The sequence below is a fragment of the Echinops telfairi genome, unplaced genomic scaffold, assembly GCF_000313985.2.
Source record: "Echinops telfairi isolate 266 unplaced genomic scaffold, ASM31398v2 ScPeMD7_1713;HRSCAF=2227, whole genome shotgun sequence".
Taxonomy (NCBI): domain Eukaryota; kingdom Metazoa; phylum Chordata; class Mammalia; order Afrosoricida; family Tenrecidae; genus Echinops; species Echinops telfairi.
Genome location: NW_022105611.1, coordinates 17,587,036 through 17,606,392, shown reverse-complemented (window position 1 = coordinate 17,606,392; position 19,357 = coordinate 17,587,036). Strand labels below are relative to the sequence as shown.

Below are 19,357 nucleotides of genomic sequence, written 5' to 3'. Positions count from 1 at the left end.
GGAGTGTGTAAATATATGAGTGTGTATGTGTGTGTGAGTGTGAGTGTACGAGTGTGAGAGTGAGTGAGTGAGCACCTGGCTTGGAAGGAGACTTCAAGGCCTTACTACAGAGCAGCTGCTAAGGCAGCCGAGCCGTCCAGTACCTCCCCACCATTCCCCAGCGGCTCAGCCGCAGTCTCTTACAGACGCAAAAACAGTGGTGACAGAAAGCGGACACTTGGGTCTTCGCTACCGCTGTGCTCTGTGCAGGAGCGGGGCTGGGGGCCTCCCGGCTGTGGCCAAAAGGTCCATCCTCTTCCAGATGAACGGGGGTGTCTAGGGTAGCCATCATGACACCCCACCTCCTCCTGCTGCTACTCTGCCCAGCAGTCCCCCACCTTTGATCCCCCACCCCAGCCTTCAGCCCTGCTGCTGAACCCATAAAGGTAAGGCAACAGGGACCCAGGGGTGGGTAAGCAGAATGTCTGCAGCCGCCATGGGCCTGGGGAGCCGAGCGGATATTGATTCGGTCTACAGGAGCAGAGGGGCCCGTTAACTGCGTGCTGTTAAATCACTCTGCCTGGAGCCGGCCGTCTCTGCAGGTGGGCGGACGGCTGTTTTGACAGCCTGGCAGGCAGGCCACTGTGAACAGACCAGCCAGGTGCCATGTGGGGGCAGCCGGAGACCCCTGGCTCAAACTCACAGCCTGAAGCCTGCGGCAGCTACGCGTGCTAACTTTGCTGCCTGATGTCCACCAGCACCTAGGGCCCCAGCCACATGTCATCTGAGCAGCTGCATGTGCCTCAGCCTCTCCCACCCGAGCAGATCAAGCCCCTGGACCACCACCTCCATCTCTCAGCGCCTGCTCAGCTTTCCAGAACCCAGGCAAAGTGCATATCTTCCACGAAGCTTTCCTGATTTTCTATTCCTACCCCCAACCAACAGGAGCCCAGGTGGCTCAGTGGGGTGTTAACTGCAAGGTCAGCAGTTTGAAACCACCGGCTCCTCTGAGGGAGAAATACGAGGCTTTCTACTCCCATAAAGAGTTACAGTCTCAGAAACCCACAGGGCAGTTCTACCCTGTCCTGTAGGGTCATCAAAGTCAGCATCGACTTGATGGCAGTGAGAAACCCCCACCCAGCCCACCCAGGGCCTCCATAAAGATTAGAGTCTAGCACAGCCCGTGGGGCAGTTCTGTAAGTCCAAATGCTGCAGCTTCCTCTCCCCTGGGCCTGGAAGCCCTCAGGGTTCTGGCTGCCTAAGCCTCTGCGAGAGTAACTCACGCTGGGAGGCCACTGTGGGAGCACAAGTGCTTCCTCGGTGACACATGGGAGGGCCTCAGCCGGTGGGGCAGGAAGGATGGAGCTGAGGGTGGAGGGGAGGGGAGTGGAGACGCTCTCGCCCCAAGGAAGGGTGGCCCATGTGCCAATTTCCAAGTTGGCCACTCGATCAGCTGGGAGACCATCGTTGAAATACATCTGATGCAGGCAGCAGGCTCAGGGTTGGAATGAGGTTTGAAATTCAGATTCAGCCTCTGCCACTGTCCTCCTGTCGTCCTGAGCCCCTTGCTGCCCTCTCTGATGTGTTTCCTCATCAGTAAAACACGAAACAAGACAGCCACTGCAGAGGCCCACCGACTGCCTGTGAAATAGATCCTGGGGTTCCTGCTGACCCCAGTCCAGCCCCTCCGGGGACGAGAGCCAGCCTGCATCCTGCCAGAGCCCTGGTCTGTGTAACCTGGCAGCTCAGCCCAAACCCAAGCCCTCCACTTGCTATGGTCTGGGCCGGGCCCCTTGCCGTTTCCTCTGGCCTTGGCCAGGTCTCCCCAGGGAGATTTATCTCTCCACACTCTCCTTTCCCACCAAGCTAATCTTGTCTGCTTTTCAAAAGTTCCTGTTTCCTCTGCCCCGGGCCGCCTCCCACACTTGGTCCCTCAGATGTCCGTCCCTGGAAGCCACTCCCGGGCTCATAGAGCCCTGCCCAGTGGGGACGACAGCCCCTCAGGAGGAGGGAGTGGAGCAGGACACAGTGGTGGGCAGGAGCCGGTCCTTGGGTTGACTGTGGCCCTGGGCTCCCCTCCAATGGTCTGAGGGATTTCATTCTAAGGATGTCAAGATTCTGCTCTGGGTCTGTGAGCACGGTGAGGTAGTGAGATTCCAGGTGCTTCTGGGCAGCTCTGATTTCACCCTGGGAGAGGCTCTGCCTCTCGTCCGGCCTGCCTCACCTGAGTGGGGGCCCTGCCTGCCTGCCTGCCTGCATTCCTAGAGCCTGGCCTGGCAGGGTGAGAAGTGTCCAGGGACCAGCAAGTGGCCCTCCCCACACTGAGTCGCCCAGCTGGGTCAGGCATGCTTGCCCGCTCACCCTGCAAACAGTGTTCCCCACGCCTAGCTGAAGTGAGCAGGGTGTCAGACTGGGGCTCAGGGCCTGCTCTGCCTAGGAACTGCCTGAGATCCAGGCAAGACACCTTTCCTCAGGTTTCGTCTGTCACACATGGTCACAGTACTCTCCCAGGAGGGGGGACAAGAAGATTGCTTTGGGACAGCATGTTTGGGAGACCACACAGTAGATGCATAGCCGGTGGGAATCTCTGGATTCTGACTTCTGGGTCTGGGCCCCGTGGGCAGGTGGGGAGGCAGGCGCAGACAGCAGTCTTTCACTCCTCTGCTCAGCTCTGCCTCAGAGGGGGCACTGCCTGCTGTGTGTGGGGGGGGGCATGTACCCAGGCTGTCATGGGGCAGTGATGCGCATAACCCGCTGCTGCTGCCAGTGAGACAGCTGCTTCCAAGGTCAAAGGGCTGGGAGAGGGGGGCTTATGGAGTGGGGTTATGGGGGAGGCATGGCGGTCCGAGCTGTCAAGCTTTAGTACTGGAGCAGAGGGGAAGCCTAGGGACCTCAGGCAATGTGTGTGTGTGTGTGTGTGTGTGTGTGTGTGTGTGCAGTGTGTGGGCCTGGGACACACTCAAGGGGCTGTTTCGTGGAAGCTTGGGAAACAGTCCCCGAGAGGCTACCGTGCTGTGTTAGGACCCCTTTAAACATTGTTTCAGCTGAACAAAGTGAAGGGGAAGTCCACATGGGGGAAGCCTCTGGTGAACCCCCTCTGACCACAGCCCAGAGATGTGGAAGCCGGGCGGTGGTGCAGAGCACACTGGAAGTAGATGGTGGCAGGTGGGATTAGGTTAAAATCTAATTCCCCTTGTGATAAGAGTTGTATGAGCCCCCAGTAAAATGATTTAAAAAACAAACAAAAATCTCTAACCCCTTATGACTTGCTCCCTCCTGAGCCATTTTAAAATGTTATGGTTTTACAAGGAACTATATGTGACCTCCTCCCTGGGGGACGGACAACAGAAAAGTGGGTGAAGGGAGACATCGGACAGGGCAAGATATGACAAAATAACAATTTATAAACTATCAAGGGCTCATGAGGGAGGGGGGAGGGGGGAGGGAGGGGAAAAATGAGGACCTAATGCCGGGCGTTCAAGTGGAGAGCAAATGTTTTGAGAATGATGAGGGCAATGAATGTAAAAATGTGCTTTACACAATTGATGTGTGTATGGATTGTGATAAGAGTTGTATGAGCCCCTAATAAAATGATTTTTTTAAATGCTATGTTTTCATTATTTCCCACTTTCTTTTTGATTGAGGTTTTTCTGTTTCACTTTGTGGTTTTTTGTAAAGCGTTTTTTCGGTTATGAGATCCAGGATAGGTACTCTTCAGAGACGGTGACGGGATGGAGGGATGGTTCCTGGGGTGCCGTGTGGCAGAGGAGGTTGCGGGGAGACGGGGAGCCACTCACAACGAGGAGCGGAACAAAAACGACTTTATAATCGATTGTGGTGACAACTGTACAACTCTTCGCATTATGATTAAACCATTGCATTGTATGATTTGTGAATGATATGCCAATAAAACTTTTTTTTAAAAGAGGTTACTGCACAGATCTGGAGAGCCCTGTCCCAGGGCTGGGGGGGGGGGGGGGGCATGGCCCTCCAGGCTTTGTGATCAGCTCAGCGGCCCCAGGTAAGGCCCTCCCACCTAAGTCTCCCTTTCTGCACAGCGGAGGACAGGAGAAGGGGGACTCACCTGGAGGCCCTTCCAGTCTCCGTTCCGGCTCTGAGCAGCCCACAGTGAGGCTGCAGCTGCAAAGCCTCCTGCCCCCACCTGTCCCTTGGAGTTGGTCTTTGCCGTCCTCACACTCAGAAATGCCAAGTTCACCTGCGCCAATCCTGCCCAGACCCCTCTCTGCCACCACCTGACAGCCATTGAGTCAATCTGAACTCTGGCTGACCCTGCAAGACAGAGTAGAATGGCTATGCAGGGCTCCCCAGGCTGTGAACCTTCACAGCCGACAGCCTGGTCTTTTTCCTGTGCAGCAGCTGTGGGTTTGAACCTCTGACTGTGTGGTTAGCAGCCCACTGTGGCACCAGCTTCAGGTCATGCCTGCCCTCAGCGTTCTGGGAGGAGACCTCGTCCCTCAGCAGGAGTGTCAGCTTACCCAGTCAAAACAGTTTTCTTTCCTCTTTTGTCCGCGTGATGGCCCCACACCTGCAGACATGGGTAGACAGTGGCTTCCATTTCCTGGGCCCCTGGGCCAGGCCCTGCGGACACTCTCCATTCACAACAGGGGACAGGGCGGAGGCTCAGGGAGGGACAGGGACTCTGCGCCGCTGGGACATGGCTTCCCTGGGCTGCCAGGCCTCTCTCTAGTGTCCTGACCTTCCTGGCCCTTACATATTCCTTGGTCAGCTCCTCTTCGTCACCCCAACCTCATTGTGGAAGTGTACTGGCCCAAGCCTCAGTCCCCTTCACTTGTCCACCCCACCAAGCCCCTCCCGGGTCTCAGGAGGCCCAGCCTCTCCCTCCTGTCCTCAACACTGCTCCCGAGAGACCCAGAGCGTCGTCTTTGCCATGCAAGTCTGAATGGCATGACCAGACTCTGCGTGCATGCATGTGCGCGCACGTGTGTGTGTGTGTGTGTGTGTGTGTGTGTGTGTGTCTCCCTGAGGAGCAAAGAAGCGGCCAGCTGGGCTTATGTTTCAAGACGTCTGTCCTCGCCCTCGACCAAGAGATCTTGCAGGAAGCCCAGGGTGGGGGCTGGCAGACACATCAAGAGGAGACCGCCAGGCCGTAACCGGAGCGTCCTCCCCTCAGCCCGCCTGGGGTCTGCCGAGGTCACTTAAAGAGCCAGAAACTGCCAGGCTGGCCAAGGGTTCTTTCAGCATTTATTTCTTACAGCTGTTTAAAAAGCTTGTTTGAAATATAGATCATCATATATATATATATTCTTATATATTTATATATAATATATAAAGAGGAATTGAGGCAAAGCCACCCCAAAGAAAAAGCTATGTTTTATAAATATTTCTGTAATTCCCACATCCCAGAGGAAGGAAAAAAAAAATTTACAACCCAAGCTAGTGGTTCCATGTGGTGGGGGGCTGGGGTGAGCCAGAAGCTAGGGTGGGGGCCCCAGCAGCTGTAGGCCTGCAGACCATTCCCAGGATAGGCGGGCTCCTTCACGAGAAGCAAAAGGTCAAGTCCATTCCAGTCTCACCAAGCGAATGCCCCTGGCTTCTTAAACCAGCCTGGAGGGCAGCTGTGTGGGCACTCCTGCCCTCGGGCCTCTGCTGCCAGCTTAGTTATTTTTAATCTTGTTCGTTTCCTTTGATGTCCCAACCCTCCGGCCTTGGTGGCCAAGCCTTCTTTTCCTGGTGGCTTCCAAGTGCAGGCAGAGTGCAGCCTGTGCCCGGGGCGGGCGGGTGAGAAGTGAAGCCCACGTGAGTCTCTCCAGGGCCCCCCGGGGTGGGGCTTCCGAGCTCAGCCTCACTTGCAGACATAACGCTCCACGGTGCGCTCGCACTTGCGACAGGTGACGTAGCAGCACCAGTGGTACTTGCAGTGGCACCGCTCGACCACGCGGTCCGTGTAGGGGTTGTAGCCACGCCCACAGCACATGAGGTCGCAGCTGTCACTGCCGTTGGAAGTCTTGTTGCACTGCCTGCGAGGGTGGGGGTGGGGGCAGGCGGGGCGATGGTGAGCCTGGCTTCGCTCAACCTGCTCATCCAACGGCCAGGGGCCTAGACTCAGGTTCCCTGGGAAGGGTCTACCTTTACACCTGGATCTTTTGGGCATCTTCGATAATCAGCTGCTCTCAGGGTGGTGTCATTGGGGGCCCTCAAGTCAATTTCAATGTGTGGCCACTCCCCCTCCCCCCCACCCCACCCCCACCCCCCGAGACAGAGTTTTCTTAGTGCAGGCTTTCTGGAAGCAAGTCACTCACTGCTGGAGGGTTCTAACTGCTCATCTTTCTTTCTAACAGCGGGGGCTGCTGGGGAGGTGTGACTAACCCTGGCGATTCTGGGCACCTGTGACTATATATTATCCACTGATCCTATGAGGGGTATGTATGTATGGTCCCCACCCTCTGGAGGTGAAACAGCCTCCGATGAGGGGAGCTGCCACATCAGGGTCTGAGCTGACAACATACTCATACACAGCCCTCTCACTGGATCCAGGAAGACCCTCTGTTTGCTCTGGGTACTCAGAGTGCTGTCCCAGCCCCCTGGGTTCCAGGCCCCCACCCTGGCTGCCTCACAAGTCTGACCTGGCTCCATCTTCACTCAGGCCCACCCGATCCCTCAATCTGGCCTCCAGATGGGAGCCGGAGCCTCCTCTGAGCCCTGGCTGTGAGGAGCGAGCCCAAGATCAGCCCTCCTTCTCCTGGAGACAGGGCTGTGGGCTACGGAGGAAGCAAATGCTGGCTGGGCACCAACTATGTGCCAAACACGTTCTCAGACACCCTTGCTCTGGTTCAATATTCTTTCAACCCTGCAGAACGCTCACATTGTGGAATGCTATTAGGGGGCCCTTAATAAAAGAGTCCCACAGGCAAACACCTTTGGGAAACACTGACTTAGCTAGAGCCTTCCCATGGGGTCCTCTGGGCCTGGCACAGGTTATGTGAATCGCCAGAGAGGACGTCCCAGGTGTATCTGAAAGCAGAACTCTGTGTATTATAGCAGCGCAGGGCTAGCTAGCCTCCTGCAGACTCCTCTCTGGGAAATCCAGCCCTGGCCCTTCGGGGCTCATGGGCTCCCTCGAGGGGCTGCCCCATGATGAATTGGCATCTATCGGGGCCCTGGGGTCTGCAGGAGACCCCCCTGGGGAGAATGCCAGCCAGCCCAACTGACTCTGCTCAAAGGTTGTGCCTCTGAGGAACAGGGTGTGAGCAAGGTGCAGACTTCCGGGGGCCTCGAGCTGGCACTGGCCCCACCTCCCCTTGTCCTCATTGGTCCAGCGAGAGGGTTGTAGGACGTTTCTCCAGCCTTCATTTGCTCACTGAGCATGCGCTCTGTTGGGGCCAGCATCAGGAGTCCTGCGCAGAGGGTCCCCGCTGGCCAGGCTTTGTGGGCCCCATAGACTGGAAGCCGCTGCCACTCCAGGCCCACCCAGCAGCACTGGCACACTCACCCTGGGGGCTAGGACGCCCTCTCCATCACATCACTGCAGGGGAGAGGAGATGGGAAGGGGGTTCCCCAGAGGGAAAGAGGCCGCCCCTGGCAAGGGTAAAAGCCCAAGGCAGACCCCAAGACAGATCAAGGACTCTTCAGGAGGCAGTGATCTGCAGCTGAGCCTGGCAGAAGGAAAGGACAGTATGACAGGGCAGGGCCTGCAGGAGGTGGGCACAGGGCTCAGCTGGTGGGCAGGGGTGGCTGGTGGGCAAACCAGGACCTGCAGGCAGCAGGGAGCCCCTGGGGGATTCTTGAGGAGAGGAAGCAGGAGGGCAGACTAACATTTCAGAAAATGTTAGCAGCTCCAGATGCTCCCTAAATTGTATCTTTGAAAACTGAGATGTCTTTTAGACACTGACTGGGGAGCCGTGGCAGCCAGCAGCGGTCCGTGGGACAGCCGGGTGAGGGTCAGGACGTGGCCTGGGAAATGCTGAGTCCACAGGCCATTGGGAAGATGTCCCTGCCCTAGAGGAGTCCCAGGGTCTCGCGTATGCTCTTGTCCATGAGGCCTGAGGGCACCTGGTGCCCAGTGTGGGGCCACTACATGCCCCAGCCCCTCAGCCTGGCATGTCTTTACCCTCCGTGTGAGCAGGTGAACCCTTCTCTGGACTCCACAGCCCACCCACCTCAAAACCCCCTCTTCTGGGAAAGCCTGCCCTGACTCCAGCCCCTGCTGCCTCGATGGGTCTCTGCATCCAGCACCCTTCGACGAATGCTCATTCATTTCCAGCTCCAGATGAGTCACGGCTTCTTCCCCTCTCCGTTTCCCCCGTCAGGGGCCCACCTCCCTCAGACGGGCAGGGGTCTGTACCGTACCCCAAACGCCAGTGGAGGCCGGCTGCGCACACGATCTTACCTGTCCTGGGTGCCGTGGGAGCCCACCTTCTCATTCTTCATGCAGAAGTCGGGCGAGCTCTGCAGGTAGACCAGCTCCCAGTCCTTCACAGGCCGGATATCCAGGTCTTTGGGCACCAGGTGCTTGCGGGTGCCCATGGGTCGGTGCACTACCTTGGTGGCCGACAGGTAGCGGGTCTTGAGGTCAGAGGCCACATCCCGCAGCTCCTGCAGCCCCTTCCAGCAGGTGCGGATGGAGCAGGAACCAGACACCCCGTGGCACTTACACTTCACTTCCAGGGAGGCACGGAGAGCCTGCAGACAGGGTAGGGCGTCGGGCTGGGCAGCCAGAGCTCCACCCTGGCCCGCCCGGGACCCTGGCCCTGGTAGCTGGGTGCCCTCGGGGCTCACCACCCCCTCTTGGCCTCAAGTGACTGAGCCTGTTGACTCTAAGGCTGCGCAGTGGTGTGGGCCTACTGTTCCTCCTCCAACCCGGGGGCAGCTGAGAGAGGCGGGCAGAAGACACTGGCATGTGCAGGGGTGGCAGGTGCCACCCTACTATCTCCCGAGTGATGATGCTCTGCCACGTGACAGCACCAAGCATGTAACGGGTCCGTCTTCCCAGGGAGGGGTCATTAGTCCCCCCATTCCACAAAGAGGAAATGGGCTCAGAGAGGCTCAGCCACGTGCCCAAGGCCGCACAGCTAGAGACTCACAGAGCTGGGACTGGAACCCAGGCCAGAGCGTTAACTGCTCCATGTTTTCTCCAACAGGAATGGGGCTTATTAAACACCTGTTTGGGGGCGGGGCTGGGGAGAGGGGCAGGGGGAGAGTGGGTAGAAGTGAGTGCCTGGGGTGAGGGCACCTGGCCGGCTTGCCTCTCCTCCTGCCGGTGACCCCTAACAAGCCGCTTCAGCACTGGTGCCTCTGTTTTCTTACGTGCAAAATGGGCCCAGCCTCCCTACCGTGCAGAGCTGTTGTGTGGGTTAAAGGAGAAGACACAGGAAGGGCTTGTGTGAACGACGAAAGTGAAACTGGCATTCGTTTTTTGGTTTTTGTTTTAAAATAATCTGTTTAAATAGTAATTGGGGTGGAGCAAGAGGAGGCTTGGATCAGGCTTGGTGAGGCTCTGGTTTGGAAGTGACTCTGCCCACTGGCTTCTAGGGCCTCAGTTTCCCCACCTGTACCCAAGGAGCACAGGGCTCGATGCCTTCAAAGGTTTTTCCAATTCTGCCTTTTAACGCCTCCTTTTCCCTGTCCTGGGGACACAGCGGCTACGTGTGGGTGAAAGTTGAGGCTGCCCGCCCCCTGGAGAGTCACAGCTGCAGAAGGAAACCCCAGGGGGTGTTGGACTCCCTCACACAGGGCCGCCGAGAGGAGGCTGGGGGGCTTCGGGCCTCTGTTCGGCTGGCTTGTGTGAGGAGCTGCAACACTCCCAGGTCATTTGTGTCCACCCCCCGCATCCAAGAGGTGAGGAAACTGAGGCACAGAGAGAGGGGATGCGGCCAGGGTGTGAGCCCCCACAGTGCCAGGAAGAGGGGACTGAGGGAGCCCACCTGGGTGTAAAACCTGGCATGTGCTGGGCACAGCTTGGCAGCAGAGGCTGCCCACCCTCCTGGAACAGGGAGGGGCTTTGAGTCAAAGGACAGGTCAACTCTGCTCAGCCTCAGCAGAAGATGGGAAGTGGGGGCTTCCTGAGGCCCACCATACAGGCCCTGCAGCTGGAGGGAGGGGGGCTGCACCCATGTTGTTGATGGGTGGTCCCGGATGCTGAGGGCGCTCTGTGAACTGCACTGAGAGGGAGGCTGTGGGGCTGGTTCTTGGGCTGCAGAAGGGGTTCTTCTGAGTCCCCCAGCTCTGGGTGCAGGTGCCAGAGCCGATGGGGGTGGGGGTGGGGGCAGAGGTTCTGGGTCCTCAGGCAGGTTTGTTACAGGCCCACAGTATGACTTAGCCTCAGGTTCCCCAACTGCCAAGGCTGGCTGGCCTGGACATGCTAGGACCCTCCCATGAGGGAGGCCAGTGGGAGGAGGAGGTGAGGGCATGGAGGTCTCAGGGCCTGGGGTCCCACAGACCCGGGCTCCATCTTGTCTGTGTGACCTAGGCCGAGTGGACAGGCTCCTTGTGACACGCCTTATGCCTCTGTGACATGGCAGAGCAGGGCTGCAGGGCTGCAAGGACGGGTGAGTGAATGCCACACTAGCCGGGCAGCCCAAGCTGCTGGTAGTGATACCCCACCCCCACTCCCACCTGCCATCCAGGCCAATCTGTGGGCCACTGGAAGGGACAGTAATTAGGTGCCTGGTTTTGTTTGCATTTTCAAGCGCTTAAAAGACCCAGTGATTCACTTAGGCCCTCATTCTCCTCCGGGCTTTCGTGCGATGAGGTGAGGGATGAATGATGGTTGATGTTGGGAGACACTGCTTTTGACGCTGGGTGGGCTGGAGGCTGGGGAGAAGCCCCTGAGAAACCCCAGGAGACAACTCCTTATTTAAGACGCTGTGGCCCCCCAGTCCTCTCCACACCTCCTCTACACCTGCCCCTGGCGCAGAGCTCCCAAAGAAGAGCCCAAGGGTCCCAGTAGAGGGGCTCAGGGGAGCATCCCATCATCCCACCACTTACAGCTGAGGCCAGAGAGGGAGTGGCTCGTCCAGCATCACACAGCAAGTTAGAGCCAGAGTCGGGGGCAGAACTCAGAGCTTCAGCTGCTTCTGCTCTGCCAACGTTGTGCGTCCCTCCCCCACCCACCCAGGAGCTGAGGGAGGCGGGGAGCAGCTGGGACAGGGGTCAATCTGTCCATCTGGGGCCCGTCCCCCCGCCCCCTCCATCAGTGCACACTGGGTGGCCCTGGTCTGGCCGAGGGGGGGTGGGTGGTTACCTGTCTCCCCACTTCACTGTTGTGTAGACGCATCAGTTTATTGGCTTGGGATCCTGTTTTTTTCACCTTCATAGGAGCATCGGAAAACTTGGCCCCCATGAGGAGCCCGTAGCTGAGGTTGTCCGCACATCCTCCCCAGCGGTTCCCGGGCCCGGGTGGCTCACCTGGGACAGGGCCGCAGGAGCAGCCGGGCAGGTCGCCAGAGGTGCAGGCCCGGGCGATGGCGTGGCTGATGGCGGCGGCCGACAGTGCATACACGAAGGCCGACTCCCGGGTCCCTGTGGGGCAGGGGGTTCAGGCTCACCGTGCCCCCCACCTCGGATCCCCCCTGCCTCTGCCCTGGCCTGTGTGGGGCTAAGTATGGAGTCAGGGTGGGCACTGGGCAGGGGCTGTGACCATATCATGCAAAGAACAGCAATAGAGCCATGCCCTGCCACACACACACACACACACACACACACACAGTCTCCCACAACAAGCACACTCACCAACTCACACTCACTCCCACAAGCCAGCAGCCTCTCTCACATGGCTCCCATTCTCCCGGGCACGGTCTCACACCCACAGTGTGGCACTCCTGCCCGCCCCTGCCCCGCCCTGCTCCTGCACTGTGTAGGGCCACGTTACATGCATATTCATCCACAAGTCTATTCATTCATTATTCATAATGAATACCTGCATTCTATCAATTCGTCATCAATCCATCCCTCCATCCATCCATTCATCCATCCATCCATCCGTCCAGTCTTTCCCCATCCCAGCCAGTGTGCACTCCTGTACCTCTCTCCAGGTCTAGCAGGTAGTTGGGGGCGAGCTCGATGGAGGAACAGTTCCAGCGCATGTCAGCGAAGGCCCTGCGGCAGGCCTTCACGACCTCCCGGGCAGCGTGCACGATGGTGTGCATGAGCTCCAGGTTGCTGCGGCACAGCTGCACCTGTGCGGACACCAGGCCCTCCAGCTGTTTGCAGTGCTGCGTCTGGTTCAGCGCCAGGGCCGCGGGCGTCTTGGACAGCGCCCTGAGGACAGACAGAGGGCCATGAGAGCTGGTGTTGCCTCCCCCAACCCTACTGCTCCCAGCCTTCTCCAGAGTGGTTTGAGGGGCTGGGGGACTCCACCAGGAGACAGCCAGGAACCCCCAGAAGGCAAAGCGTCAGCGTGGGCAGTGTCTCGGCTTCCCCTGCGACTTGAGCACTCTCCCATGCTGATCACTAACCCTATAGGTGATGGTAGAATGGCCCCTGCGGGTTTCTCGTCTTTCTCCTGCTCCTCTGGTGGGTTTGAACCAGCGACCTTATGGTCAGCCGCCCACTATGCGACCAAAGGGATCGACTGGCCGGCAGTGGGTTGAGCTGAGTTGGTGCTCACAGTTAATACTTGTAAAGTGCACAGACAACTCACCCCTCCCCTCGATGGTCACGCAGCTCGAGTTGGAATCACAAACGTCATTCATTCCACACCTACTGTGTGCCGGGCACCGTGTTCAATGCGGGACTGTTGTAATCATCCGCATACATGCTCTTTACTTACTAGGCGCCGAAGCTTGAGCTAAAAGACCTCATGGCTGTTTCACTGAACTATTAGACCCATGTATTTTCATTTTACTGCTGAACCCACTTCTTAGGTCATAAAGTCCTATATACATCCTAATAGTTATCAATGTTGTGATTGGATAGACTCTGCCAATAACTTTCTGTGTGATCTTAGAAAACCACTGCCTGTCTCTGGGCCTCAGCGCCTATACCTGTAAGCTGTATTCCCCATAAGAGGCTCCGGTGCGATATTAAAACAAGAGGCTTCCCTGGGGAACAGCATGGACATATCCCCCCTTGGAGAGGAGTACAAATGATGAGCCTTTGAAGAAAGCCAACCTCACTCCCTCTTCAGGCATGGCTGGTGGAGGTTGGGGTGTTTTTTATGGTCCCTGGTGATGATATGGAACCCAAAGGCTTCCCAGACTTGGGCTCTGCTCGGATCGGGGCTCCATTCTAGGACTATCTTCCTCCAGGGCTTGTCTGAGAAACAGCCTCATTGGGCAGTACGAGTTACGGGGACCCACAGCCCTGAAAGGACTCCACATGCACTCACCCTCAGCCCCCCATCCTTAGCATCAGGGATGCCCAGGGCAATCCAGCAAAGATCCTTTGGGGAACAGGGTGGGTCGAGAGGAGACTAATCTGCAGCCACAAGGACCGAGTGACACTCCTGTGTGGTGACAGCTGTCCTCACCCAGGTCCAGGGCTGACAGCCGGGAGGTGGGGAGCCCAGCAGGAGACAGCCCAGGGCTGCTACGGAACAGGCACTGCAGAGATAGGGTAGGCCAGACTCTCCCTGCCTTCACCCCCCACGAAGCCTGGAGCATCTTCCTAATGCAGAGAGCTTTTCCCTTGACTGCAATCACCGCCTGAGTGTGTGGCCTTGATCCACTGTGGACCGTTTCTCCTAAGCACCTGCTCTCCCAGGCTCATCTGGCAAGGAGCATGATGCAGCTCCCCCCTTCCTCAGCGAGCCCCTGCTCCAAGGGCTGGAGAGAGAGACCCATGACCAGGTACAAAGCCGTGTCCCAGTTTGCATTCCAGGGAAGGGCTTGGGCTTAGTGCTCACGCTGTGTGATCTTGATCAGTTATCCCAACCCCATTGGGCCCCGGGGTCCTCGCCTATGACAGGGAGATGCTTAGCTCTACTTCAGAAGGCTACAGCGAGCCTTTGAGAACACATGTAAAGCACCTGGAACATTCATAGGTAGGTTTCCCCGCCCCTGTGCTAGGCAAATCCTGGACCAGACCAGAGGGAGTCAGAAGATAGTGGAGTTCTAGCTCAAGCTTTGCCCTCTAGGCACTGTGTAATCTTGGGTACAGGGTTGCCCGTCTGAGCATTGGCTACAAATGGGGGATTCCCTGTGCTGTCAGGGTCTTGTCAGGGCTGAATGTGATAGTACAGGTTCTATTAAATGGTGCCTAAGGTCCCCCCTGGTGGGATAGTGGGTTGGTTATGCCTTGGCTGCTAATTCCACAAAACCAGCAATTCTAACCCACCAGCTGCTGCACGGGAGAAAGATGAGGTTTTCTGCTCCTGAAAAGAGTTACATTCTCAGAAACCTACAGAGGCAGCTCTACTCTGCTCATTGGCTCAGCACGAGTCGAAATCGATTCAATGGCAGTGGGGTTCATTTTGAGTCTCGAGGCTAATTTACTTCCTTCTGCCTCTGGCTCTCTGCCCTGCCCTGCCTACCCTAAAGCCACCCAAATAGAAACCTTCCCAGAGATGCAGGGAACAGGCTGGGGCTGGTGCCTGAAGTGAGGACTGCCCAACCCTGCTCATCTGCGACGATTGTGGGCATCCTGAGTGGTCCTTCCCTCATGGTGAGCCGTGACCCAGCCTCCCCTCCCTAGACCATGCGAAGAGGCAGGTCTGGGACATGTGGCCCCAGGACCCAGCACAGGGAAAAGCACCAACCCAACTCTGCCTGTGCTTGCTGGCTTTTGGACCGGAGACTGCCTACACTGGGGTCCGGGACCCTCCTGTGGGTGAAGAGTGGCCACACAAAGGCAGTCTCCACCTCAGGGGGATTCTTGGTTTTTAACAGCCCCAGCTCGTCCACCCAAAAAGGAGTCCAGGTCGGGTAGTGGTTACAAGTGGGGCTGTGATCCAAATAGTGGCCAATTCAGACCACCAGAAAGTCCATGGGAGAAAGACTGGGCTTTCTACTCCCATCCACAGTTGCAGTCTTAGAAACCCACAGGGGGCCGCTGAGTCAGTACTGACTCCATAGCAGTGTTTGGCACCTCCACCCAGCAGTACTTGTAGACACACACACACACACACACAGTCGAGAGTAACTACCCAACAGGAATTGCAGCCTCTCTCAAAAGGCCCAGAGGTGCTGGCCTGGAGGACATCATGACATGTCCTTTGTACAAAGGTGGGTCCTGAGGCCTGGCTAGAGCTGGCCTCCCCCTGGAGCTCAAGGGCTGGCTGCTCCTGTCCTTTGGGCGCCCTCTCTGTTGAGCACTGGGTTGGGGTCATCAACACCTAGTCTGTCCTGAGCCTGCTCTGCCTCCCACCCTTGCCCAACCTCCTTCCCTCCCCTTCCCTTCCCACCCCCCAGCCTATTTTCTCTGCTGTCAAATGGAAAGGATTCTGAGATGCAGCTAATGAAACAACAGCCCCCAAATGCCCAGGACCAAGCTCCCCCAGGGGTACTTAGACAAAGGAGCTACTTTCTCCACTTTCCTCTCTGTTCCTCCTCCCACCAAGAACTGGGAAAGTACCCTCCAACCTTCCCCTGAGGTTACCCCCCACCCCACCCCTGTCCCGGCAAGGACTGGAGCAGGGCTCTGCTCTCAGCGGCTAGGGGGCCCTCCTGGAGTCCCTGCTCCTCCATCGCTGTCAAGAGACACTGGTGTGACTGACAGGCTTCCCCAGGGCAAAGAGGGCAAACAGGAAGTTACTGGGGAGACCCCTGGTGGGCTGAAGAGGCGGGTGCAGAAACCAGGGACTTGCTGGGGGGGCAGCGTGGGGATGCCCCAGCCATGAACTGAGCCACCAGCAGCCAGCAAGGGAGCAGGGTGCTTGCAGGAGACTGTGCAGCAGCATTCCACTGGGAGGAGGGCCACTCAGTCATCTGGTAATTAGTGGTAATGACCGTTTCTAACTAAGCCCCCCTTGGGGAGGTAATCAAGGATTTGAGCTGGGGAGTTGCCCGTCTGGACATCTTGCCGGGCCTGCCTCACTTCAGCAGACCCCCTAATTGAAAACATTTTGGTTTATCTGGGGGTGGGGGCAGGGGGGAGAGGGTGAAGAAGGGACAGAAGAAGAACAGAGGGAGAGAGAGTTCACAGGCGAGGCCTGTGCCAGGGGTCTGTGGGGGAGGCTGGGGCACCAAGGACGTCTCTCATTCCAGGGTTGGGGGTCTCCCGGGACTGGCTAGGGGCTGGGGCATGAGACCTGGGTTCCAACTCTGCTTGGATCCCTCACTCACTCAGTGGCTTTGGGCAAGTCACAGCCCCTCCCGGTGCCTCAGTTTCTCCATCTGTCGTGTCTCATGCCCGCCACCCACGCGCAGCCTCCACTGGCAAGGACATATTAGGGTCATACCAGCTTGAGGACTGGCTTGGGCAGCCACCCATTGTGAGCCATCATCCTCAACCCCTCTCTCTCTTCCTGAGACCCCCAGCCCATCTCCACACCTGGGTGGTCCTCCTCCAAGAAGCCTCTCACATCACCCCGACCTCCCCACCCCCCATTGGCGGGGCACGGCCATTCCAGCCTGTCTTACTGCAGCTCCTCCGAGTCCTCCAGCCTTTGTTCCTGGGCCAGTTCCCTGGACAAGTCATTAGCATCAGTACAAGGGTACCTGGCCCAGGTAAGGTCACCTTCCTAGAAGCACCTCCTTCTGAGGCCTGGCCTCCACAGCCTTTTCTCTCCCTAGAATCAGGAGTGAGCTGTATAAAGATTTCTAGCTTGAAGGTGCAACTGTCAGGCGTGGAGTGTGAGGGAGGCCAGGCCTTTCAGGAATCTTGCTGTAAAGCACCGTGGGGGGTGCTATCAGCAGTTCACTTGGTGCCAGTGAAGCCACAGCAGAGCTGTCCCGAGGGAGGCCTCCGACGACCGACCGTCTGTCCCCCACTTCCTCTCCCATGTGGTCTCAGACCGTCTGTCCCCCACTTCCTCTCCCATGTGGTCTCAGCCCACGCACTACTGCTCAGGGAGACAGACCATTTGCGCTTCTACTGGCAAAGGGGAGCTTCCAGGTGAGGCGTACCCTTCTTGGGGAGGGATTTAAGGGCCCCCGACACCGGGGCCCTGGGAAGCCGTGTGGTTCTGCCTCAGCTGGTCCCAGATTGGGATGGCCATGAAGTCAGAGGAGACCCTGCTCCCCAAGCCCAGGCTCCAAGTTAGACCTTTGCCTGTTCCCTGCCTGTCTCCCTTTGGGCTTTCCATACCCCACCTTGCTGCCTAAAAGGCAGGGGCGAGGGTGCAGGGGCCTAGGACTTAGCTACAGCCTCTTTCTGGGCCTCCATCCCCTGACCTGGAGGTCTATTGAGGGCCCCTCCCTCTGGCCATTCACCACTCAACAAGGTCCTGGACTCTCCAAATTTCCTCTAATACACTGTCCGGACGCTACAACTTTTACTCAAGTTATTTCTTCAGGTGTTATGTCTGCTTTGCAGCTCACTGCTGTCTACACAACTCCTACTCATCCTTCAAAGCCCCAGGCCCAAAGTCCTCTCCCCATAGTCTTTGCTGATGCTTTTCGGACAGGTTAACTACTTCCACTCTGGGGTCTCACTTGTGGTGTTTACATGTCAGACATCCCTCAAGAGGCTGTGAGCCTCTTTAGGGCAGGGGCTTCTGTAGTTGTCCCCAGTTCTGGAGCAGCGTGAGGAGTGGTGTGTGAGGGTGGGGGTTAGCCAGTCATCTACTCTAGGACCTCTCCCACACATGCTAATTTGGGGAGCTGGAAGGAGTCACACGCACTTCTCAGAGTCTCCGTAACAGCAGTGCTCCCCGGAGCAGACAGTGCCACCCAAACCTGATTCTCTGGCCCTGACATTCCCTGGGTTCTTCAGAAAATCCCAAGCCTCCCTTGGGGTTTTCATCTGTACAACGGTGGCAGGGGAGAGGAGGCCTTAAACTTCCCCACAAAGCTTCTCAGAGAGTTGGGGAAAGCTGGTGCCGAGGGCTGGGAGACCACAGAGTCCAGGCTTTCTCCTGACAAACCAGAAACTGTAAGACGGGGTCCCCCTCTTGAATCCCCAATTAATCGATAACTCAGCCCCAGCAGGACTGATGACCTTGAGACTGTTTGCTGGCTGCCCAGCCCTGACCCAGCTCATCTTCCAATTAATCCCAGTCCACTGACCCTTCCAGTCCCCCCTCATGTGTTCCCTCCAGTTTATCTGTGCCGCTCCCTGCCCCCACCCCAAGTGCCAGACCTTGCCCTGTCCTGGCCATTGCTCCAGGAGTTCCGGCCCCCACCCCACCCCGCCCGCCCCCACCCCTACCCCCACCCCCACACCTCACAGTACCCTCTTCCTGACACTGTCCAGGCTGCCAAGCTTAAAGCAATTTCTTAGGCCCAGCCTAGAGTTACTTCCACTTTGAAAGTCTCCTCTGAGCCTGAAATCTAGGCCCCCCACAAGGTGGTCTCCCCCTCCTCTGGACCCCCACCACCGCTCTGGTCTCTTCGAAGGCCCCTGGACACTTCTGCCCAGCTCAGAGTTATTTACGGCCTGGGCTTATCTCTCCAACCTTCCTCCAGGAAGGGGCTGGATTTACTCCCCACTCCTCTCTCCCTAGGCACCAGCCACGACCCCCAATGGGGCAGGCGCTCCCTCCTGCAGCGCCGAAGGGAGCGCTCTCCCACCAATTCCTCCATTAATAATTTATATCTGCAGGCAGACCCATCACATGTGCACAGCACATGCCCGTTTATGACGTTCTTTCATGAGCCTCTCCTCATCTGATCTGACGGGTGTATCCTACCCTCCTTTGACGGAGGAGGAGGAGGGAACGTGACGTCCCCAAGGTCACCCAAATGAAGGGGTCAGGACTGTGTCTGAGGACCTCCTGCTGGGGTCAGAGCAAGCACAATACCTGGTCGCAAACACTCTGGGCTGTGCACCCCTAGAGGGTCTGTTTACAGCTCCACAACAGCCTGGCTCCCTCCTGTTTGTCACCCCAGCCCCACCGCCCTGGGGGCTAGGGCGACCATCCCCATTTCACAGAGGAGGAAAGGGAGGCTTAGGAAGGACGACTTGCCTACCACCCCCACGCCAAATTCAGCCCCGGCTCCTGGACGTGCTCGCCAGTTCCTGGGCCAGGGGTCCCCCTAACTCCGCCGCCCCAGCCGCCCGTCCCGGGGCCCGACGTGGAGACGCAGAGCTCCTACTTACAGCCACTTGATGCCATAGCACACGCCGGTCTGCAGGGCCAGGGCGAGGAGCAGCGCCTCGCAGACCAGCGGCCGCGCCCTCATCGCTGCGCGCCCGGCACGCCGGGACGCCGGACCCTCGGGGAGCCGCGCGGAGTCCAGCCGCGCCCGGAGACCCTGCTCCTCCTGCGCTCACGCCGCCTGCAGCCGGGGAGAGGGGAGGCGGAGGGTTAAGGCGACTGGCTGGGCGGGGGACGTTTTATTCAAATTACAAAGGAGGGGTC

At 58.0% G+C, this 19,357-nt stretch overlaps 1 protein-coding gene across 1 annotated transcript; it reads right to left on the bottom strand.

Moving 5' to 3' along the window:
• Positions 1-5,189: 5,189 nt before the first annotated feature.
• Positions 5,190-19,178, bottom strand: WNT11 (Wnt family member 11). Its single transcript, XM_004708837.2, has 5 exons — positions 19,096-19,178; positions 11,981-12,216; positions 11,201-11,478; positions 8,348-8,640; positions 5,190-5,978 (listed from the first exon to the last, which is right to left on the bottom strand). The coding sequence occupies exons 1-5, from the start codon at positions 19,176-19,178 to the stop codon at positions 5,804-5,806; spliced, it is 1,065 nt and encodes a 354-aa protein (XP_004708894.1). The 3' UTR covers positions 5,190-5,803.
• Positions 19,179-19,357: the final 179 nt, after the last annotated feature.